Source organism: Pezoporus occidentalis, unplaced genomic scaffold (genome assembly GCF_034315485.1).
Source record: "Pezoporus occidentalis ecotype Australia unplaced genomic scaffold, CSIRO_AGI_Poc_V1 ctg29, whole genome shotgun sequence".
In the NCBI taxonomy this organism is placed as follows: domain Eukaryota; kingdom Metazoa; phylum Chordata; class Aves; order Psittaciformes; family Psittacidae; genus Pezoporus; species Pezoporus occidentalis.
The window spans coordinates 4,168,955-4,187,629 of record NW_026914829.1 but is presented as its reverse complement, the minus strand read 5'-3'; the positions used below and the strand labels follow the sequence as shown (position 1 = coordinate 4,187,629).

The window sequence follows — 18,675 nt, the reverse complement described above, 5'->3', positions numbered from 1 at the left end:
AACGACAGAACCAGCTACAGTATATTTAACAAATGAGTCGCGGGTGTCGGGCCGCCCCGGGAGCCGGCGTGGCAGCGGCTGCAGCTCGTCCCTGGGCGACCGGGACCTTGCACGGGGCCAGCCCCGCTCCCGTGTGTGCGGCCGGCCGCAGCAACGCCTCCCAGCCCGGGGCAGCGCCAGGGCTCCCGGCAAATCTGTGGGCTAGGGGCGGTTGCCAGCCGCGGGCAGGGGGATCGGGGGCCACGGGGGGGTGGGGGGGCGGTGCTGGAAGTTTGGGCAGGGCGGGCACCTCGAGAAGCCCCCGCCCGCCCCGGGCTGTACGTATCGCCGGGCACAGTCCGGTCTCTCGGAGCCGCCTGCCTCAGAGCCCAGAAAACACCGGCTCTGCTCCTTCCCCGCTCTCCATTCCCCGCGGAGGCAAGGCGACCGGGAGCAGCCGGGTGGTGTTGCTTGGTGAACGGGGGCAGCGGCCGCGTCCGGGAAGAGAAGCGGTGCTACCGGGCAAAGCTCCCTCCCTGCTGCCGGCAGACGGGGCTGGCCTCCCACCGCCTCTCCCTGCGGATGGCGGCCGGAGGCTGCCGGGGGCCGGGCATCCTTCAGAGCCGCCCGGGAAGACGAGGGGCCCCGGCCGCGGGCACCCGCAGGATGGGGAAGGCTCCGGCAGCGCCCGCCAGCCGGGCTGCGACCGGTTCTCCCCTCACCCTCCTCCCCGCTAAAGCCACCTCCGCACCGAAAAAGAAGCGGTGAGAAAAATAAAATGGTGGAAACGATGTAATTTGCCTTGGGAGGGTTAAGAGAGGCTCAGACAGCACAGACCACAAGGGGAACCGTGTTCCCGAAGGCAGGCAGAAACAGCCGGGAGCGAGGTAGGAGCAGGCAGGGGCTGTAATGGGGACAGGTGCTCAGTTGCTATCAGCCTTCCTCCCTCTCACTCTCTCGTTTGCTCTCTTTCTCGCTCCCTCTGACATACACTCGCATCTCCCAGCGTGAAAAAGCTCAGGGCTAATGAGAGTCAAAGTGAATAATGGGGAAGTTGTGTCCAGCTATGAGGCAAGTGATGGGGCTGAGGCCAGCACTGAAGTTGTGTAACCCAGTTTTCCACCGTCACCCCCCTCGTTTCTCCTCCCTCCCCCCATTGATTTTAAGGAGAAGCCCAGCTGCGGGTGGGAGTCGCTCCCGAGCAAAGGGGCCCTCATCTCTCTGGAGCGGACGGGTTCAGGGGGACCCCAGAGCCGCATCCCCGCCTCCGCGGAACTCTTAGGGCGCGGAGCCGGCTGAGGCAGGCCGGGGGCAGCTCTGCGCGGCCACCCCTCCACGCTCCCCCCGAGCATGGCAGAAGCCGGGGAGGCAGAAGGAGGGGATAGCCAAACTTGCCAGCCCGGGGACAGTCCCTCGCACAGCAGCGAGTGCCGCTAGAGCGTGCGCGGAGAGCGAAGTGCTCCCAAACTCCGGCGCTGGCCAGACGAACAGATGTGCCCGGCTGCCTTCGCAGCGCCGCAGCGGCGGCTGCCCAACGCCCGGGGGCTGGTTTCTCCCAGAGGAAGTGGCCGGCCGACTGAGAACCGAGCTCTCGGGGAACACCAGCGGGGGCTGACAGGCAGGGATAAGGGAGACCGGGCTCGGGGAGCCTGCTGTTTCCCGGAGCAGGAACGAAGCGAGGGAGAGAGCTCAACCGATCGGCAGAGGTTTAGCTGGGGGTTGGGGGGGGAGAACCAGTGTCATCACCACAGCCTACACGAATTCAGTGCAAGAAACCCAAATCTTACCCTGAGCTGCAGTGAGGAGCCCCGCGCAGAAAACCAGCAGAGACTTGAATTTCCTCCACGCAGTCATGTCTGCAGTTATTCCACACACACACACACTCACACAAAACCCCGGTGGCTCTTCTCGGCTGCGACCGTGTCCTCCGAGCGGCAGCGGGGCTAAGGACAGCGCCAAATAACCACCACGGGGCGAGGAGAGGCGGAGAGGAGCGCTCCGGGTCCCGAGCGCCGCGCAGCTCCCGGCGCCTCCTGCAGGACTGCGCGGGCGGCTCGCTCCGCTCTGCTCATAGCATCAGTCCCGAGCCGCGGCGGGGCTGCGCCGCTCAGCGCCCGCGGAGCCCCGGCGCCGCCGGCCCGCCGCCCGCCCAGGGGAGGGGAGGAACGGGAGGGAGGGGAGGCACGCCCGGTGCCGCGGCCAGAGCGGCATCCACGGCCGCCGGCGTGGAGAGCCGGGCAGCGACGGCAGGAGAGGGATGCGGGGAGTGCGAGGAAGAGGAGGAGGAGGAGGGGAGAAGGAGGGAGGGATCGCCGCGGGAGCAGCGCAGGCAGCGCAGCGGAGCGGCTGCCAGCCACACGAGAAGTCGCTGCTGCCGCCGCCGCCGGACTCAACCATCACTTCCAAGGGAGAGGGGAAGGGGCCGGCGCTGCGCAGTGGGCGCACGTTAAGCCCGCAGCCGCCCCTCTTCGCCGGCCGGCCCCCGCAAGACATGCCCCCCTTCTCCCCGGCCTCGGCCCGGGGCTGCTGCCGCCGGACCCCGCAAGAGCCCGCGGGGAGAAAGCTTTCCCTCGGCGCAGGGAAGGGCGGTGTCTCTAGGGCTACTACACCTGCCCAGAGGCTTTTGCTGCGCTGCCCTGGCGCCCTGTGCCCCGACGCCCTGTCTCCCGGCGCCCTGTGCCCCGGAGCCCTGTCCCCCGGCTCTTCTCCCAGCACGGCCCCGGCTCCTCCGCCTGTGTGTGGGGTGCGGTGGTGTGGGCACTAGGGTAGGGTGAGAATCCCTAGTCCTAGGTGAAGCTCTCCGCTTCTCTGGTCCCTGCTTCTGAGATAGGAAGGCTTTCGGATCCAAAATGTGCCCCACTCGTTCTGTCCAAGTTGTTCGTCTGAACAAGCTGTTGTTCCTGAGGGGAAGGAGAGGAACCAGCGTCTCCTTAAGGACCACTGCTTTGTCTTTACGTTTCCATTCCTGAGCGCTCCCGTTGCCAAGAGGAATTTCTACCATTAACTACCCTTTCCAAAACAAGAAATCCCACCAGAATCAGGCATGTCGGAATGCAGGAAGAGGCTTCCCCGACGCCACCCTGGATTCAGCAGGGCTTGTTCCCCGAGCCGAGGGAAAGGAGATGGTGACCCAGGGCTGGCCTGTCTTGGGTCCCCATATTCTTCCGCGGCCGTGGCAGGTGATGCCCTTTGCCAACAATGGTTTTGGTGCCATGCCTACCTGCAAAATGGGTGGCAAAAAAGTGCCCAAACCTGGCTTTCAATCCAGTAAGAATTGTAAAGATTAGCACCACCACCACTGTGCACTGGGCCTGACTCTATAATTAATGCTTACCTATATTCATAATTAAAATGCAAAGGCTCATAGGAAGGAAAGACAGAAATGTGAACACCTTTGGAAAGGTAGTTTCAAGGTTGTAATTACTCACTTATGATGAGTTTTCGTGGTGAAATATGCAAAGTTGTTGTTTTCTCATTGTAAGTTGCAAGAAGGTGGTGAATGGACACTGAACAAGGTAGGCTGACTTTGTAATAAGCTTGTATTTATGTATAAACCTCGCTCTTCTCAGTCAAAAAGGCGGGGGGGGGGGGGGGGGGGGGGGGGAGAATAGGAAACCCAGGCCCAGACAACCTGCCGGGAACGACGTGGCATTGCTGCCATCTCGTGGCAAGCGCTCCCGGCCTTTCCGCACTCCGTTTCCCCGCGTTTCCCCATCCGCTCTTTCCCCTTGCCTCCCAAGCTCACTGAGCTCCGGAGCCGGGCCTGCCAGAGCAGTGAACCATATTTTAAAAACGCCTCGGGGAGTCTTTTTTTTTTGTGTTCGTGAAAGTGAAATGATGCTAATACTTGTTAGTACCAGATACGATGTAGTCAAGCTGCTGTGCAGAATTCCCCAGTCAGATCTGGTCAGGCTCCATGTATACACCTCCCTTCTTACTCCATGTCAGTGGGCTGGGAATAATTCGCTAAAGATTTTGAGAAAGGCAGAAAAGGTCACTAAGCTTAAGCTGAGACTTTTCCTTTCTGGCCTGCAGTAGTCTGAGGCTTAGATTTTTTAAACAAAGAGTTTTTTGCATCTGTTCTAAGAGATCACAGTTGAGTTTAGGTTTATTTCATTGTATTGTCTGTTTAGTTGGAATAGTTAAAAAGTTATAAATAAACTCCATTTATGGTTTCCTGAGTCCAACTGAAAACAGTAATGATAGTATAATTTCTTGCTGTGCTGTTTAAGTAAGCATTCTTAATTTGAGAAGTTGCTGTTTAACCCTGTTCATAGCAGATTCTGCAGAAGCTCCAGTATTAATATAATATATATAATATAATATATATAATATAATATAATATAATATAATATAATATAATATATAATTAAAATGTGCTTTCTTGGTCTTGACTCATTGGGGTTAGATTTACTCTTTCCGGAGGCTTGCCGATCTTCAGAGGATTTTCTAGCCTTTACTGAGCTTTTGGGACCTGGTTCCTTCTCTGTTGAGCCAAACAAGTGGTAATTTCTTCCCATCTAGATAAGGCCAAATAACTGGATACTGCTAAACAACCACTATCACTGCAGAAGATATGTTCTCTCCTTTCTCACATCACATGACTAAACCACATGCATAAACGTTGTTGGACTTTAGTACATTATCACGTTACCTGAGTTAGTGCCTTACTGAGGTAAATGGGACAGCACAGTTCCCTCAGCTGACATTTCAGGCTCCCTGCAGACTCAAGTAGCTGTCACAGTGACTTTTAGAAACCCTGTGTGACTCCAGAGTTTTGCCAGACCTCAAAGAGATGGAAGATAACTGTGGAACTGAAGCTTGGCTTTCCAGGAGGAATCTCCACCAACGAGCTCAGCATGGAACTTCAGTAGCTAAACACAGCAATTACAGAAGATGATCTAACCTAATGACTGTAATCTCTCTATTGTATTTTAAGTACCTAATGTACTACCGTAAAATGTGCAAATTTATAAGTTTGAACAGAAGCAATATTTCTATTCCCTATAGATAGTATGGGGGAGTGTATATGTCAAGACTGTTTGTACTAATCAGGGTGATTTAAAGGTAACTTGACAGGGATTTATTTTTAACCGAGAGCATGTCCTTTTGCTTCACTATGCCATATATATATATATAAAAGAAGTCTGAAATGTTAGTTTTCCCCCCTTCTTTTCGTTTTTCCCAGCTTGTTATGTTGATAATTTGAATCCACCTTTCTGTATTGTCACTTTCAGGGAAGAAGAAGCATCCTTTTGTAAGTTGCAGGGATTTTTGCGCATATTGAAGCAAAACTACTGATTCAGAACATAGCTGAAAATGTCCTGTATACTCATTAAAAAGGGATGCTTGGGGGAACACATAACCAGAATTTGTACTTGCCGGTGGAGAAAGAAAGCAGTAGTTTTCTGCCAGAAGGTTATTGTGAAGTGTTAAGTTAAAAAATGGGGATATCTAAAATTTGAAATTGTATGTTGGGGAAAGAATGCTATAAGTGAAATCTTCAGAAGAACACAGATTTAGGGTGAGGAAATCATAAAGTAGAAGTCTTATCCATAAGCAACTTCATCAAAATGTTTTTTTGTCACACAAGCTCCTTAGTTTTTAGCGGAAACAGAGAGCAGAGTTCTGAATACTCTTACTTAACACACTCTCTTTTCAATACCTCTGTTTTCAGACTTTAAACATTTAATGATTTCTTTAGTTGTAATAGTCTTCCGAGCTGGAACAGTAAAAAATGTTTATATTTACATATGTTCCTTACCGCAATTTGTTATACCATAAAGAATAAAAAGGAGGCCATTGCTACCCACGGACTTTCTACAGTTAGAAATTTTGTTGTTTGGGTTCAGATTTGGCTCTGCTTTCTTTTTGTTGTAACACTCTGTCCAAGCTAGAAGTTTCTCTTGTAAGATTGACAGTAATGATGACTATAGCTGCATCAACTACAGCTGCAACATCAGCTACAACTACATCATTGTTTTATATACTGTACCAGGTCAGGCCTATAAATGTAAGTACAGAAGTCTTCTAAGCTGGAAATGGAGAAAACAGGAGAGAGTTTAGGGAAAAGATGGTTACAGACTGGCAGGCAGGATACTTTAAGGAAACATCGGTCAGCAAGAGAAGATGTTACCATACTGTTGTTCAAGCGGGTCCCTGGGGCTAAATTAATTATTCTACTATACTGTATTCCCTCTGGAGTGCTTATTTTAGGGGGAAGAGTTGGCAAGGCTGTGGGGGAAGAGGTGTGTTGCCAGTTTTAAGTACCCTCAAGTATTACTTATCTCCCCCAGGACAGGCTCCAGCACACTGTGTCTTTCTAAGCACCTACACTGATCCGGTCTGTCCTTAAGGTGACAATAATTGATGTTAGGAAGATGAGACTTCTGAAAGACATTTGGGCCTTTGAGGGAAGGTGGGACTTGTAGATGGTAGCCTTCAGGCTATAGGAGAGAACATCAAGGTCATTTCCCTTAGGTACTTAGGTTGCTCAGAGGTTTAACCTTTTTGATTTTAGAGGGTTGACAGAGGAAAAGGAAACTTTGTTAAAGAAGTTCAAGGAAAAGAAGGTATTTATTTTCTAGTTAAGCAGGAGGTATACTATGCAAGAAAGTTTGAAGCAGCCAATTGACATGGTAACTGTACCTAACATTATGGTTTAAAGACAGGCAAGTCAGTATCTTGATAATGAGCAAAACGTGACAGTAACAGCAAGCTTTGAGAATGAAGAGCAGTAACTCCTTTCAGATGGAGAGAGAAGGAAGAATCAGTGGAGGGAAGCAAAGAATAGCTCAGAAAACAATCTTTTTGGCCGCAATCTGATTGGATACCGGAAGGGCAAGACTGCATTTATCAAAGCTGGAAATTGTTGTTGAGAGAGAAGAATAGATGTTTGTTTGTGAGGAGACTTTGGTCATACCTTTCAGGAAGGCTCCATAGCCACGTGTACTGAGAGTCTGATATAGTGACTCTTAGTTACTTCACTTGAGATGTTTTGCCTAAGAGTGGCCACGGTGCTCTTATGCAGTGTCTTAAGTATGAACACATGTTGACTGTATTAACAGAGTGCTTAGTTTAGCATCTAGTGAATTGCTGTTACTTGAGCTACTGTGGGTCTCCTATACTATTTGCTTAAGCATTTGCAAGTGTTTTCGCCCTAGCTCTCTTTGTGCAATCTCCTTGTGATGAACCATGCATTTCATTTAGTCTTCATAGAAACTTGAGATTTTTTTGTCTATGGAAAAAGACACAAGTTAGAATCTTGACTTATATTTTGAGCTAACTGAGAAAGAAAGGTCTGGTGCATGGGAAAGGATAAGCTGTTTTATTCATGATGAGTTGGAGATGATGGCTACATATACATGAGGAGATGTCATAAAGGCAGGCTGAGATTTCAGTTTGGACATAAGGAGGTTAGTGTAGAGTAGACTAGTATATCTGTGAGTCATTAGCAAACAGATGGCAGTTGAATTTGTATTTGCTGATGAGATCACACAGAAACAAGGTGTAGAGGGAAGAGAGAAAGAAAGCAAGGACAGAAAACCCACACAGTAATTTGAAGAGTGGATGAGAAGTATTTTCTCAAATATACCACCCTGGTAATCAGACAAAGAGAACTGTTGAAGACATGGACATACAGTATTCTAAGAAAATCTGTGTGTCAGGCCTGAGTGGATGAAAACAGTGTCTTCATGAACTTTATATAGAAAGTCTTTAGAGATTTTAGAGTGAATACTTTCACATGTCTCTGAAGAAGTTTAAAACTAAATCAGAGAAAGCAAGTTGGTTGGAATGGATTTCTGATAGTGTTATGGTAAGAACTAATGTTCTCGTGTTCTTGTTCTCTCATGAAGCATGAGATAATAGCTGGGAGATGGAAGTGAAATAATGGGAAACATACATAAAATCATAGTATTTCTAACATGGGAAAGACTAATCCATAAATCATAGAATCATAGAATAGTTAGGGTTGGAAAGTACCTTAAGATCATCTAGTAAGGGGTGAACTGTCAGAAGAGAGAAAAGAGGACAAGAAAAGTACAGGTCATGAGAAAAATGCTGAGAAGTTATGATACTGATTATGAGAGAAATCAAGTGGCTGGGTAGAATGGAGGAACTAAAGAAGCTAGAGGAATCAGGGGCAAACAGGGAAGAAACTTTTGAATCCATAGCGTAAAGGAAAAGAAAGGGAAGGAAAGGGAAGACAGTTAATGGTGAAAGGAGGAAAAAAAGAGGAGTAAAGCTAAAGCAAGAGTAATTTTGAGCAGTTCTTTAAAAACTGTCGATGATCACCTCTTCTAGCTAGCTTACTTGAGATCTTCATTCCTTATTAGATATTGCTCTCATTTAAGGGTTGACCGTTATCATGATGATGGACAGTTCATATATGGAAAACAAAATATATTGCAATAAAAAATCAAACATATCAACAAGAACAGTCAGTCAAGCATTTTACATCTCCTTTCTTTCATCACACCTTGAGACTGCTTGGTTGGACTTAAATTCTGCCAGATTGCTAAGTGAAAGTAATTCCAAAGATAGAATCAGTCCTTCTATCTTGACATTGCATTTTTTTATTTAGATTTTAATAACAGGGTCGTCACAAGAAGTGTTAACAGGCATGATAGAAAAATGGGGAGGATTCACAGATAACCAGGTGTGCAATCATCAGTGCTTTAAAAGTAATCACTATCAACAAATTACACTTAGACTTAGAAGGGCCTTGACTGAAGTGACTTAATCTCTAGAGATGTATTCACTTTGGCAGGTGCTCCAGGAAATGAGTTCCTATGACTTACACTAACTGAACATTTTGGCTACATTTTGCCCAGTCATAAGGAAAAGTTACTGCAGCAAAGACAGAGAGTATTGCTGTGAGGTTTTTAGTAGGAAGATGTTGCTGCAGTTTTCTGAGCTCTGGGGATGGGCTCATGAGGTATGCTAAGCTGGAAAGTAGTAATAGTGACAGTCCCAGTAGAACATCAGAGATACGAATAATCTTGTGAAGCCCATATATATATTCTTAATAGAGAATTGCAGAAATAGCTTCCAACACACCTCAGAATATTTCTTCAGAGTAGATGAATTTCACCCATGTACCTTATCACCTAATTTGTGCCTACCTGTGCTTCAGAAATCTTCTGATGCTGGAGCTCCTTACACAGTAAAGTGGTCTGTGCAGGCCTGCAGAGGGAAACTGTTTAGGTGCTTGCTGGATTTCACAGCTAGTTATCTCTCTGTATTGCCTGGATAAAAGAACTTGATGGTCTGGTTTAAGCAAACTGCATGACAAAGTTAGGTCTAAAATTACCTAAATGTGTCCAAACTCTTTCATTATGTGTTTTTTCATTTATGTATTAATCTGCTTCTAATTCCTATTTCTGTCTTACTATGTGGTTGCACAGAAGAGTGCAGCATCATGAATTAGGCTGCTTACATGCATATAAACTAAAGTGATTTCTTTCCCATGTATGTATTCTGACCCTTCATTAAAGAGCAAAGAGGTGTATTCCACTTTCCTCCAAAGGAAAACAGCCTCACAATTCCTGTAAAGTAATAGAGTACACATGAGTGTTTATGCAGTATCCAGTGATACCTTTGCATTCTGGGAATCTGAGCTAAGTGTCACCCTTTCCGTTGACTTCAGTGATGATAGGATCATGTCCTAAACAAGTAACAAGACTAGAATCTTGACTGAGAAGGAGGTATAAAATTAAAGTATCTTTTGCATTCAAGTTTCAATTGCAAAGCAGTGTTACTCTTAACAGCTGTCTAAAAGCACAGGACAAGAATATCTACTGGTGGAAATTTTTACCTGTAAAGAAGAAATGGATGTGTTCTTCCTGCAGTAACCCATTATCAAGATAATAATATTCTCCTCACAGGAAAAAAATCCAAGGGGCGCATCACCAGACTAAGGTGATTAGGAAGTAAACATGTGGTCTCATTTCTCTGGTCACATAATGACCAAGCCAGATGGGGATCAACAAAGTCTTTGAAATGCAAACATTGCTAGAATTGACCCATCAGCATAACATCAGTTATCTTCCCAGATATTGGGTGGCCTGACATTGGACAGTATTGGCTTTGCTATTGTCATCCAAAGGTAGGATTTTGAGAAAGAGACTAACGCTGCTTAAGAAAAGCTGACAAAATGCCCTTCTGAAGAGAACCATTAATGATCTTCATCCGTAATGAGCTTAAAGTGTCTCTGCTTGCTTTAATCAGCCATTAATTTTTTTCATTTGGAAAGATGTAAAGAAGGCAGAACCATGTTCTGCCATTCATGCATGAAACTAAGGGGGGTCTAGCCTTTTTCACTAGATGAATTTTTTGTTTTTTTACCATCTCATTTCCTTATTGAACAGTATTTTAGCCAGCTGTTATAAAACAGTGAGTTCCAAGCAAGGCTGACAGAATCATAGAATAGTTAAGGTCAAAAAGGACTTTAAGATCACCTAGTTCCAACTCCCCTGCCATAGGCAGGAATGCCTCACCCTAGACCATGTTACACAAGGCTGTGTCCAACCTGGCTTTGAACAGTGCCAGGGATGGAGTGTTTACCACTTCTTTGGGCTACCAGTTCCAGTGCTTCACCACCCTCACAATAAAGAACCTCTTCCTTATCTCTAACCTGAACTTCTTCTGTTTAAGTTTGAACCCCTTACCTCTTCTCCTGTCACTAGGCCCTCTTCAGGTACTTGAAGGCTGCTATTGAGGTCTCCATGCAGCCTCCTCTTCTTCAGACTGGACAGCCCCAACTTTCTCAGCCTGTCTTCACACAGGAGCTGCTCCAACCCCCTTATCATCCTTGTGGCCCTCTTCTGGACCTGATCCAACAGCTCCATGCCCTTCTTATGTTAAAAGACACAGTACTCCAAGTGGGGTCACACAGGAGCAGAGTAGAGGGGCAAGATCATCTCCTTTAACCTGGTCATGCTTCTTTTGATGCAGCCCAGGATACAGTTGGCTTTCTGGGCTGTGAGTGCACACTGCCAGTTTGTGTTAAGTTTCTCATCTACCAAAACCACCAAGTCTTTCTCTGCAGGGCTGCTCTGAATCACTTTTCTGCACAACCTGTAGCTGTGCCTGGGATTGCCCCGACACAGGAGCAGGACCTTGCTCATGGCTTGGCTGAACTTCATGAGGGCATTGGCTCTCATGGGCTCACCTCTCAACTGTGTTAGGGTCCCTCTGGATGACATCTCTTCCCTTCAACATATCAATCAAAACACATAACTTAGTGTCATCAGCAAACTTGCTGAGAGTATTCTCAATCCCACTGTCCATGTCGCTGACAAAGTGATGATCTATCCTTCTTCCTTAGTCCTTTACAGGTCATCTACTTGCTAAGCTTCTATTGCCTTTCCTCTCCTAGCTTCTAAATTAGAGTTCCTCTGTCAAAAAAGATGTGAAAGAGGGGCTTTTCTTATTGAGAACATTGGTAACCCAGTCTGCATATAGGACTTAAGCAATAAGAGAACTTACCACAGAAATAACCTGCTTCTCACATTCACCTTTCCCTTTCCTGTTAAGTCTCCATTCCTGTCTTTGCAGGGAGCATAGCTACTGGACTGCAGACCTGAAAGAATCAGATGAAAAGATAGCATCATTATCATTTTTCATATGGGCCTATTTCTGCTTAAATTAGTTATTGTCTTTGTGTTACATGCAGACTGTGTTTACCTGACATTGCCTAAATCTCTGTATTTTAAGCCCACCATAATATGGTAGTAAAATGGAGTGAATGAAAAGCAGAACAAGGAATTTCACTATCATCTATTCTAAGCATGCAGTAATTTCATGTCTTTAAGTATTTTTAAGGAAATTACTAAGAAACTGAGCAATTTGAAATTTTATTATTATTATTTGTGATGATTACTGTTAGTTCTGGGTGTTATTATCTGTGGTCCATGCTTCCTTGTAGGAACATGAGTCTTCATATTTCAGCCAGCATGAGTTCTTTCAAAATTTTGGGAAGTAAAACAAAACTCATTTGATCCTCAAAAACACCCCCCACATTCTCATGATAATGTGCTGGAGTCAGTGTGGAATACATAAGTGCCTGGGAGGGAACTGACATATCATAAGTCTTCTTGAGCCCATGAGATTGAACTGGATCACTTCGTTAAATACAGTTAGAAAAAATGATCATTAAAAGGTAATGAATACTTCCAATTTAGAGTTTGTTAGAAATAGGTTCTGTCAATCTGGAAAGACCTTCATGAAGCATACGTGGCACAGTCATCTTTTCTATTTTTTTCCACAGGACCTTGGTGCTCAGTCATTTACTCTTAGTTGTTTTTTGTGTAGAATATACAGAAGCAGGTAATAATGATGTTCCTAGTTCACCGTATGTGCAGGAGGTACTCACATGCTTCCAAATCCCTGGAACAGAGCCTGTTCTGCCTGTCTAGTCAATGGAGAGACGCAGAGATTAAGACCCATATTACATAATTTTAGGCACCTAGCTGACAGCAAGAACTCAGGTAGCATCTGATCATGTTCTGTATCTGAGAGTATGTTCTGTGTCTGTTGTCTAGGTAGCTTACAGAAATTATATGCCTAACATTAGGTGAATGGCCTTGGTCCCTTTGTTAAGTGGACGAGCGACTCTCCCCAGTCATCCATCCACAGTGATGGCATGTACTTCATTATCCCGGCTAGACTGCTGTGCTTTCCACATTAGAAGAAAGGCAGGGTTCCTTGGGGGGTTGTGGGTGTGGTATGAACCCTAGTGCTGTTAAAGAGAAATTCTTGGTATCTTTTTCATGTTGCATGTTCACCAAAGGGTCTGTCAGTCATCGGCTTTTATTCCACTGGTTTTAAAATGCAGTCTATGGAAAAACAAGAAAATGCTGTGTTATAGAATAGTTAAGGTTGGAAAAGACCTTAAGATCATCTAGTTCCGACCCCCCTGCCATGGGCAGGGACACCTCACACGAAACCATGTTACCCAAGGCACTGTCCAACACGGCCTTGAACACCACCAGGGATGGAGCATCCACAACTTCCCTGGGCAACCCATTCCAGTGCCTCGCCACCCTTACAGTAAAGAACTTCTTCCTTATATCCAATGTAAACTAAAGAACTTCTTCCTTATATCCAATCTAAAGACATTCCAGTGCCTTGCCACCTTTACAGTAAAGAACTTCTTCCTTATATCCAATCTAAACTTCCCCTGTTTAAGTTTTAACCTGTTACTCCTTGTCCTATCACTGCAATCCATAATGAAGAGTCCCTCTCCAGCATCCCTATAGGCCCCCTTCAGATACTGGAGGGCTGCTATGAGGTCTCCACGCAGCCTTCTCTTCTCCAGGCTCAACAGCCCCAACTTCCTCAGCCTGTCTTCATACGGGAGGTGCTCCAGTCCCCTGATCATCCTCGTGGCCCTCCTCTGGACTTGTTCCAACAGTTCCATGTCCTTTTTATGTTGAGGACACCAGAACTGCACACAATACTCCAAGTGGGGTCTCACGAGAGCAGAGTAGAGGGGCAGGATCACCTCCTTCGACCTGCTGGTCACACTCCTTTTGATGCAGCCCAGGATACGGTTGGCTTTCTGGGCTGTGAGCGCACACTGAAGCCGGCTCATGTTCATTTTCTCATCAAGCAACACCCCAAAGTCCTTCTCTGCAGGGCTGCTCTGAATCTCTTCTCTGCCCAACCTGTAGCTGTGCCTGGGATTGCTCTGACCCAGGTGCAGGACCTTGCACTTGGCATGGTTAAACTTCATAAGGTTGGCACCGGCCCACCTCACAAGCCTGTCAAGGTCCCTCTGGATGGCATTCCTTCCCTCCAGCATATCAACCCAACCACACATCTTATTTTATGATATATATGATTTGCTTAATTTTTGAAGTGAAAACAAAAATATGTAATACAAAGTCAGCATTGAGATGTTTTGTTATACTTGAAGTTTCTGCGGGAGATTTTCATAGGCATGAGGGGCTTAGGAGCCGAGTTCCCTTTGGCATTTAGTGGGTGCTGAGCATCTACCTGCCTATTTCTGCTTTTGAAATATTCTCCCATAGCCACAAATGGTTGAATTGGAATGGGTAAACCAACAAAAAATTAGAGTGGTCTGTCTTTTTCTGACTATTAAAATGATGGTCTTTGAAGAATAAAGTGCTTAAAACAGAAAAAGAAATATCAGTGGATCTCTGCGCACTGTGGGCTCTATTTATGCCTTGCAGCGCTCACAGAGCCTGCCTTAATGTTAAGAATTATTCAGACATATAAGGGGTGTGTTATTGATAATATATTATCACTGTTGCTTAGAATAAGTCTCCAGGAGAGTCAGGCTGTAGGTGAGGTTTCCACATATTTCACCTTTAGTCACATGACTTAGCTTTTTAAGAAAAATTCTGCCTATTATGAGAATGTAATCCTTTTTTTATAAGTGCCTAGTAGGCTGAAACCTCCCTGAGTAAGTGTCACAGGCCAACCTCTTCCGGAAGCACAACAGCATAACTCTGGATGCAGCGCTACATTGCTCACATGCTCTGATCTCTCTTAACCCTCACCAAAAAAGAGCTACAGGGCCCCTATCCTGTCATTAAAAGGTCAGCTTCCATTTCTCCATCATTATTATCAAACAGTAACTACAGCAGAATATATTGTCACTAAAGACAAAGTAGGTTACAGTCAGATTTTACAGCCAGACGAAACCTCAAAGGCACATAATGAGACCAAACACCACTAATGAAACCTTAGACCAGATTCTGTGATACAGCTCCCTTTCACACTAACGAGGTGATGCTTGCGTAATTAGTTACACAGTGCAGGATACCGCAGTACCAGTTCTACACACCTGATTCTGAAAAGATCCCTCACGCTGCTCTGTGGGGTTTGCTACAGCTTTATGTGTCCAACTTAGAGGCTGCACCACATCTGCCATGAATTATGGTAAATTTTGATGGTTATCTGTATGTTTAAATTACAATAATACTTTGATCCCTGTTCAAGACTAACTGATTAAAATTGATTTTTGTTTTCTTTAACTGTGTTAACACACCAGTTCTGTGGACTACTGTTTAATCTGTATTTTCTCAGATCCATCTTGTTTACATTGTGGACCATCCATTCTCAGACAATCTGATCACCCTTGAAACAGACACATTTTTATATAACCTGGTAATCTGTGGACTATCCTACCAGTCATGTTTCATTTCAAACACAGACTAATATTATTCTAAGACACCGGACCTGAGTGGTGTTTTCTTCCAAGCAGGATTCAAGGGAGCCTTGACATATTAATGCAGGTTTATATTCTTACTTTAAAATTCCCAAGCTTCTTAGAGTTTTTAGAAATTTCTAGAATCTATAGGTGTGACTGTTTAGTAACTTTCTCACTTTTGCTACTAACATCTCAAAAATCTGATTATGGCAATGTTAATAGTAGTTATCAAAATTGCTTACTCAAATTTGATTGATACTCTTTGATCTGCAAAGAAACCTTTTTCTAAAACATCTGTACCAGAGACTTCCCATATGCTTGGAAAATGCACTGATTTCCCATAGCAATGTTCCTGACTATAAAATTTCCTTTACAGCACCAACCATGTGGCAAAGGTGTAAACCTGAGTACATTCATGTTAACCATGAGAGGAACTGTAATTATTTGATGCTTCTCAGTTCTATAGCAGAAACTGATTTGTATTCTGATACCATGAAGCGGGTTAAGCAATATTTTGATAGCCAAGGTATTTAGATAGATTCTTCTTTCTTATATTTCATAGAATCATAGAATCTTTTAGGTTGGAAAAGATCCTTAAGATCAAGTCCAGCCATAAACCTGACACTGACAATGTCCCCACCAAAGCATGTCTCTAACACCATGTTCACAATTATGTGCCTGAGCAGTTTAAACAAAAAAAACTCAACAACAAAAAAAATCCCTAACCCCCCCAAAAAGAAAAAACCCAGAAATCAGCATCATAATTATGTTACCAATTTCATTTGATCATTGTTTCTGAAAATGTAAGATGTATTTGTTTGTTTTTTTTTCACAAGTTTTCAGTGAATCCTCTTATCCGAAGAAAAGATGTTTACTGTTCCTGAGCTACAGCAATACTTTCTGTATCCAGTTGTGATTTTATTGATTAGTAAATTAAGGTGATTTATATTGTTATCTGTCACAAGTGACTTACAGCTCCACTCCTTTATCAATTTTTCTCACCCTAAGCAAGACTAACTTTGTTTTGTTTTTTGTGTTTTTTTTTTATTATTATTATTTAGGGAGAATTTGTCATCATTTAATGACATTGACTCTGCAAGGCAGGTCTGGAGTCATGGGGAGTAGGACTGGAGGGTACCTGAATTTATTAATAGGGCTATTTATAGTGTTTTTTTATGATTTCCACAAGTTACTATAAGGTGTAAGTTCCATTTTGATGTCTGCTTTATATGTAAAGATATGCAAATATTGTGTTTACAACATCCACCAGCTTTCATCTGCTTACATACTGAGACAGCTTCATGCAGGTAGATTAATCCATCTAAAACTGCAGTTATACCCAGTACATCAGTTTGCAATTCTTCTGTTTAGGATGGCATAATGACTTTAGAGTGTAGATTAAACTGAGATATTCTTTCAAACCTTGTACTAAGAAATATGGATGTGGAGATCTACACTTTTTCTGGCAAAGAAAGACAAAGGCAGAGGTCTCATCTGGAGAACAGGAGATGAGTTGTATACTATAAGAGAACAATTTGCTTTAAATGTCTGTGAAACAATGTGCAGTCAAGGGCAAAGTTCTATCCACCCTGAGGATCAGTTTGTTTTTACACATCCATAATCATAATTAATAAAAATTGTGAGTGGAGTTGTGCTTGAGCATTCTTCTGTAGCAGAGATCTGTATTTGAAAATGTTAGTGTTCTGTGCCTAAATTATTCCTAGTATTATCTACCTGAAGTTTTCTGTGGGCTTTATTACTATTCCCATGAGTTCTGCGTGCAGATAAGAAACAGTAAACACCTTCGAGAAATTGCAATATTGCCTCTTTTGGTCTAAATGAAGGGCAGTGCAGTTTAGATCAACAAAGTTGTGACCATTTACTCTTTAGAGAGTTTATTTCTTAGCCTTCTCAGCTGGGATACAGCACAAAACATCTCCAGTTTTAAATGTGTTTTTTCCCTTATGCTCTAACTCCAAGAAAAATCAACAACAATTTTGATATATTTTTGTGTCCTGACTTGCTTCTGCGATCAATGTGGGGACCAGAATTTTAGGTGACAGAAACTGAAAAATCAACTCCATCGATTTCATTTGAATTCTGGTTCACATGACTTGTGTATTCCTGTCCCAAAACAAATAGACTAGAACAATTTTTCCTGTCTCTTGGCAGTAGCTTTATGACTGCGTGTCTCACTGTATTGCTGTCATTCAGTTCCTATTCACCTAAAATATAGCATGATACAAAACATTTATTTCTTATTCTCCAAAGGAATCAGCTCTTTTATTCATAGGTCTGACTGGTCTCCATGCTCACCAGGTCTCCATTCTTGAAAGTACTTAAGCACTTGCTTATTTTTACTGGAGTGTCATTGAAGAAGTTTGCGTAATAGCACTGAAGTGTTTGCAAGGGATGGATGTGAGATACAGGGTAAAAGATGGGAATTGGACCAGGAGAACACATGCAGCTCAAACAGCCAGACATTCCATAATAATAGTTTGCTAGACTTACTCCAAAAGCATGAAAATACAGAAAATACTTCAGTATAAATTAACTTTCTTTCTGGAGCAGTGTCCCCTTTGAAGGAACTATTTAATACAACAGAATTATGTTGGAATAACAATGAAAGCCAGGTTCCACTGTTAGAGTGAGGCCTCAGAAAACTTACCTGGATGTGTAAACGTTAAAATATTCCACTAGGTGTAACTCCCCTCAGTACAGAGTGGTCAAGATTGAAGCTCCATTGCTCTGGAGGCACACTGTGTCAGTTCATGAATGAAAAGGCCCCCAAAAGCTATTCTCATTATTTTTGGATCAGCCATTTAACGACTGAGTTAATTTTTGCTTAACTACTCTAATGACTAAATCTGACTAGTACTCTTAATCAGTCTTGCTTGAATTTCCTAAAACAACATCACAAACAAATCAAACTTTCAAAATTGACTAAATATTTGTCATTAAAATGTAGTCCAAGACAGTGCTTAAATTTCCATGTTAGTACAATTAACTTTTGTTGTCTCTTTTAGTAGCTGGACCTTGCAGGGAGGCTTAGGATCTCTGAGCGTGTCTCTCACCTTGGTAGGTGGACACACACACACATGGTGTACGTACAGTTGAAGATGTACCTCTTGAAAACTGTCACTGGTGGGACTAGGACACGATTTTATGAGAGAGACTGTCACCCCAGACAAAACCTGCTTGTGGTACACTTCTATGGCATGCATAACCTGAGCTGCTGTGTTAGTTACAGCAGGAGTTTCACTATAACTTGCTAGCATTGACCTCCATGGATTCATTCTGATGTACAGTGGTATAAATAAGACTTCGCTAAGACCCCAGAGTTTGCAATATACTGTCTACTAATATTTTGTATTTTATTTTAATACTTGCAGATCTTTCCCCCCAAGTTAATATTTTGGGGCTTCTCTGAACAGTGCAAAACCTCTTCTATCACTTTCCCAGAATTTTAATACATTCTTTCTGTTAGTTGCAATATGAATCTGAACCGTGTTATT

At 44.0% G+C, this 18,675-nt stretch overlaps 1 protein-coding gene across 2 annotated transcripts in view; it reads right to left on the bottom strand.

Moving 5' to 3' along the window:
* CSMD1 (CUB and Sushi multiple domains 1) overlaps positions 1-2,427 on the bottom strand; it is a 1,153,012-nt gene extending 1,150,585 nt beyond the window's left edge. For both annotated transcript variants that reach the window (XM_062626215.1, XM_062626216.1), the window contains exon 1: positions 1,767-2,427. In XM_062626215.1, the coding sequence (XP_062482199.1) occupies positions 1,767-1,833 (67 nt within the window). In that variant the 5' untranslated portion in view covers positions 1,834-2,427. The remainder of the gene's footprint in view (positions 1-1,766) is intronic.
* Between the last annotated feature and the right edge of the window lie 16,248 nt (positions 2,428-18,675).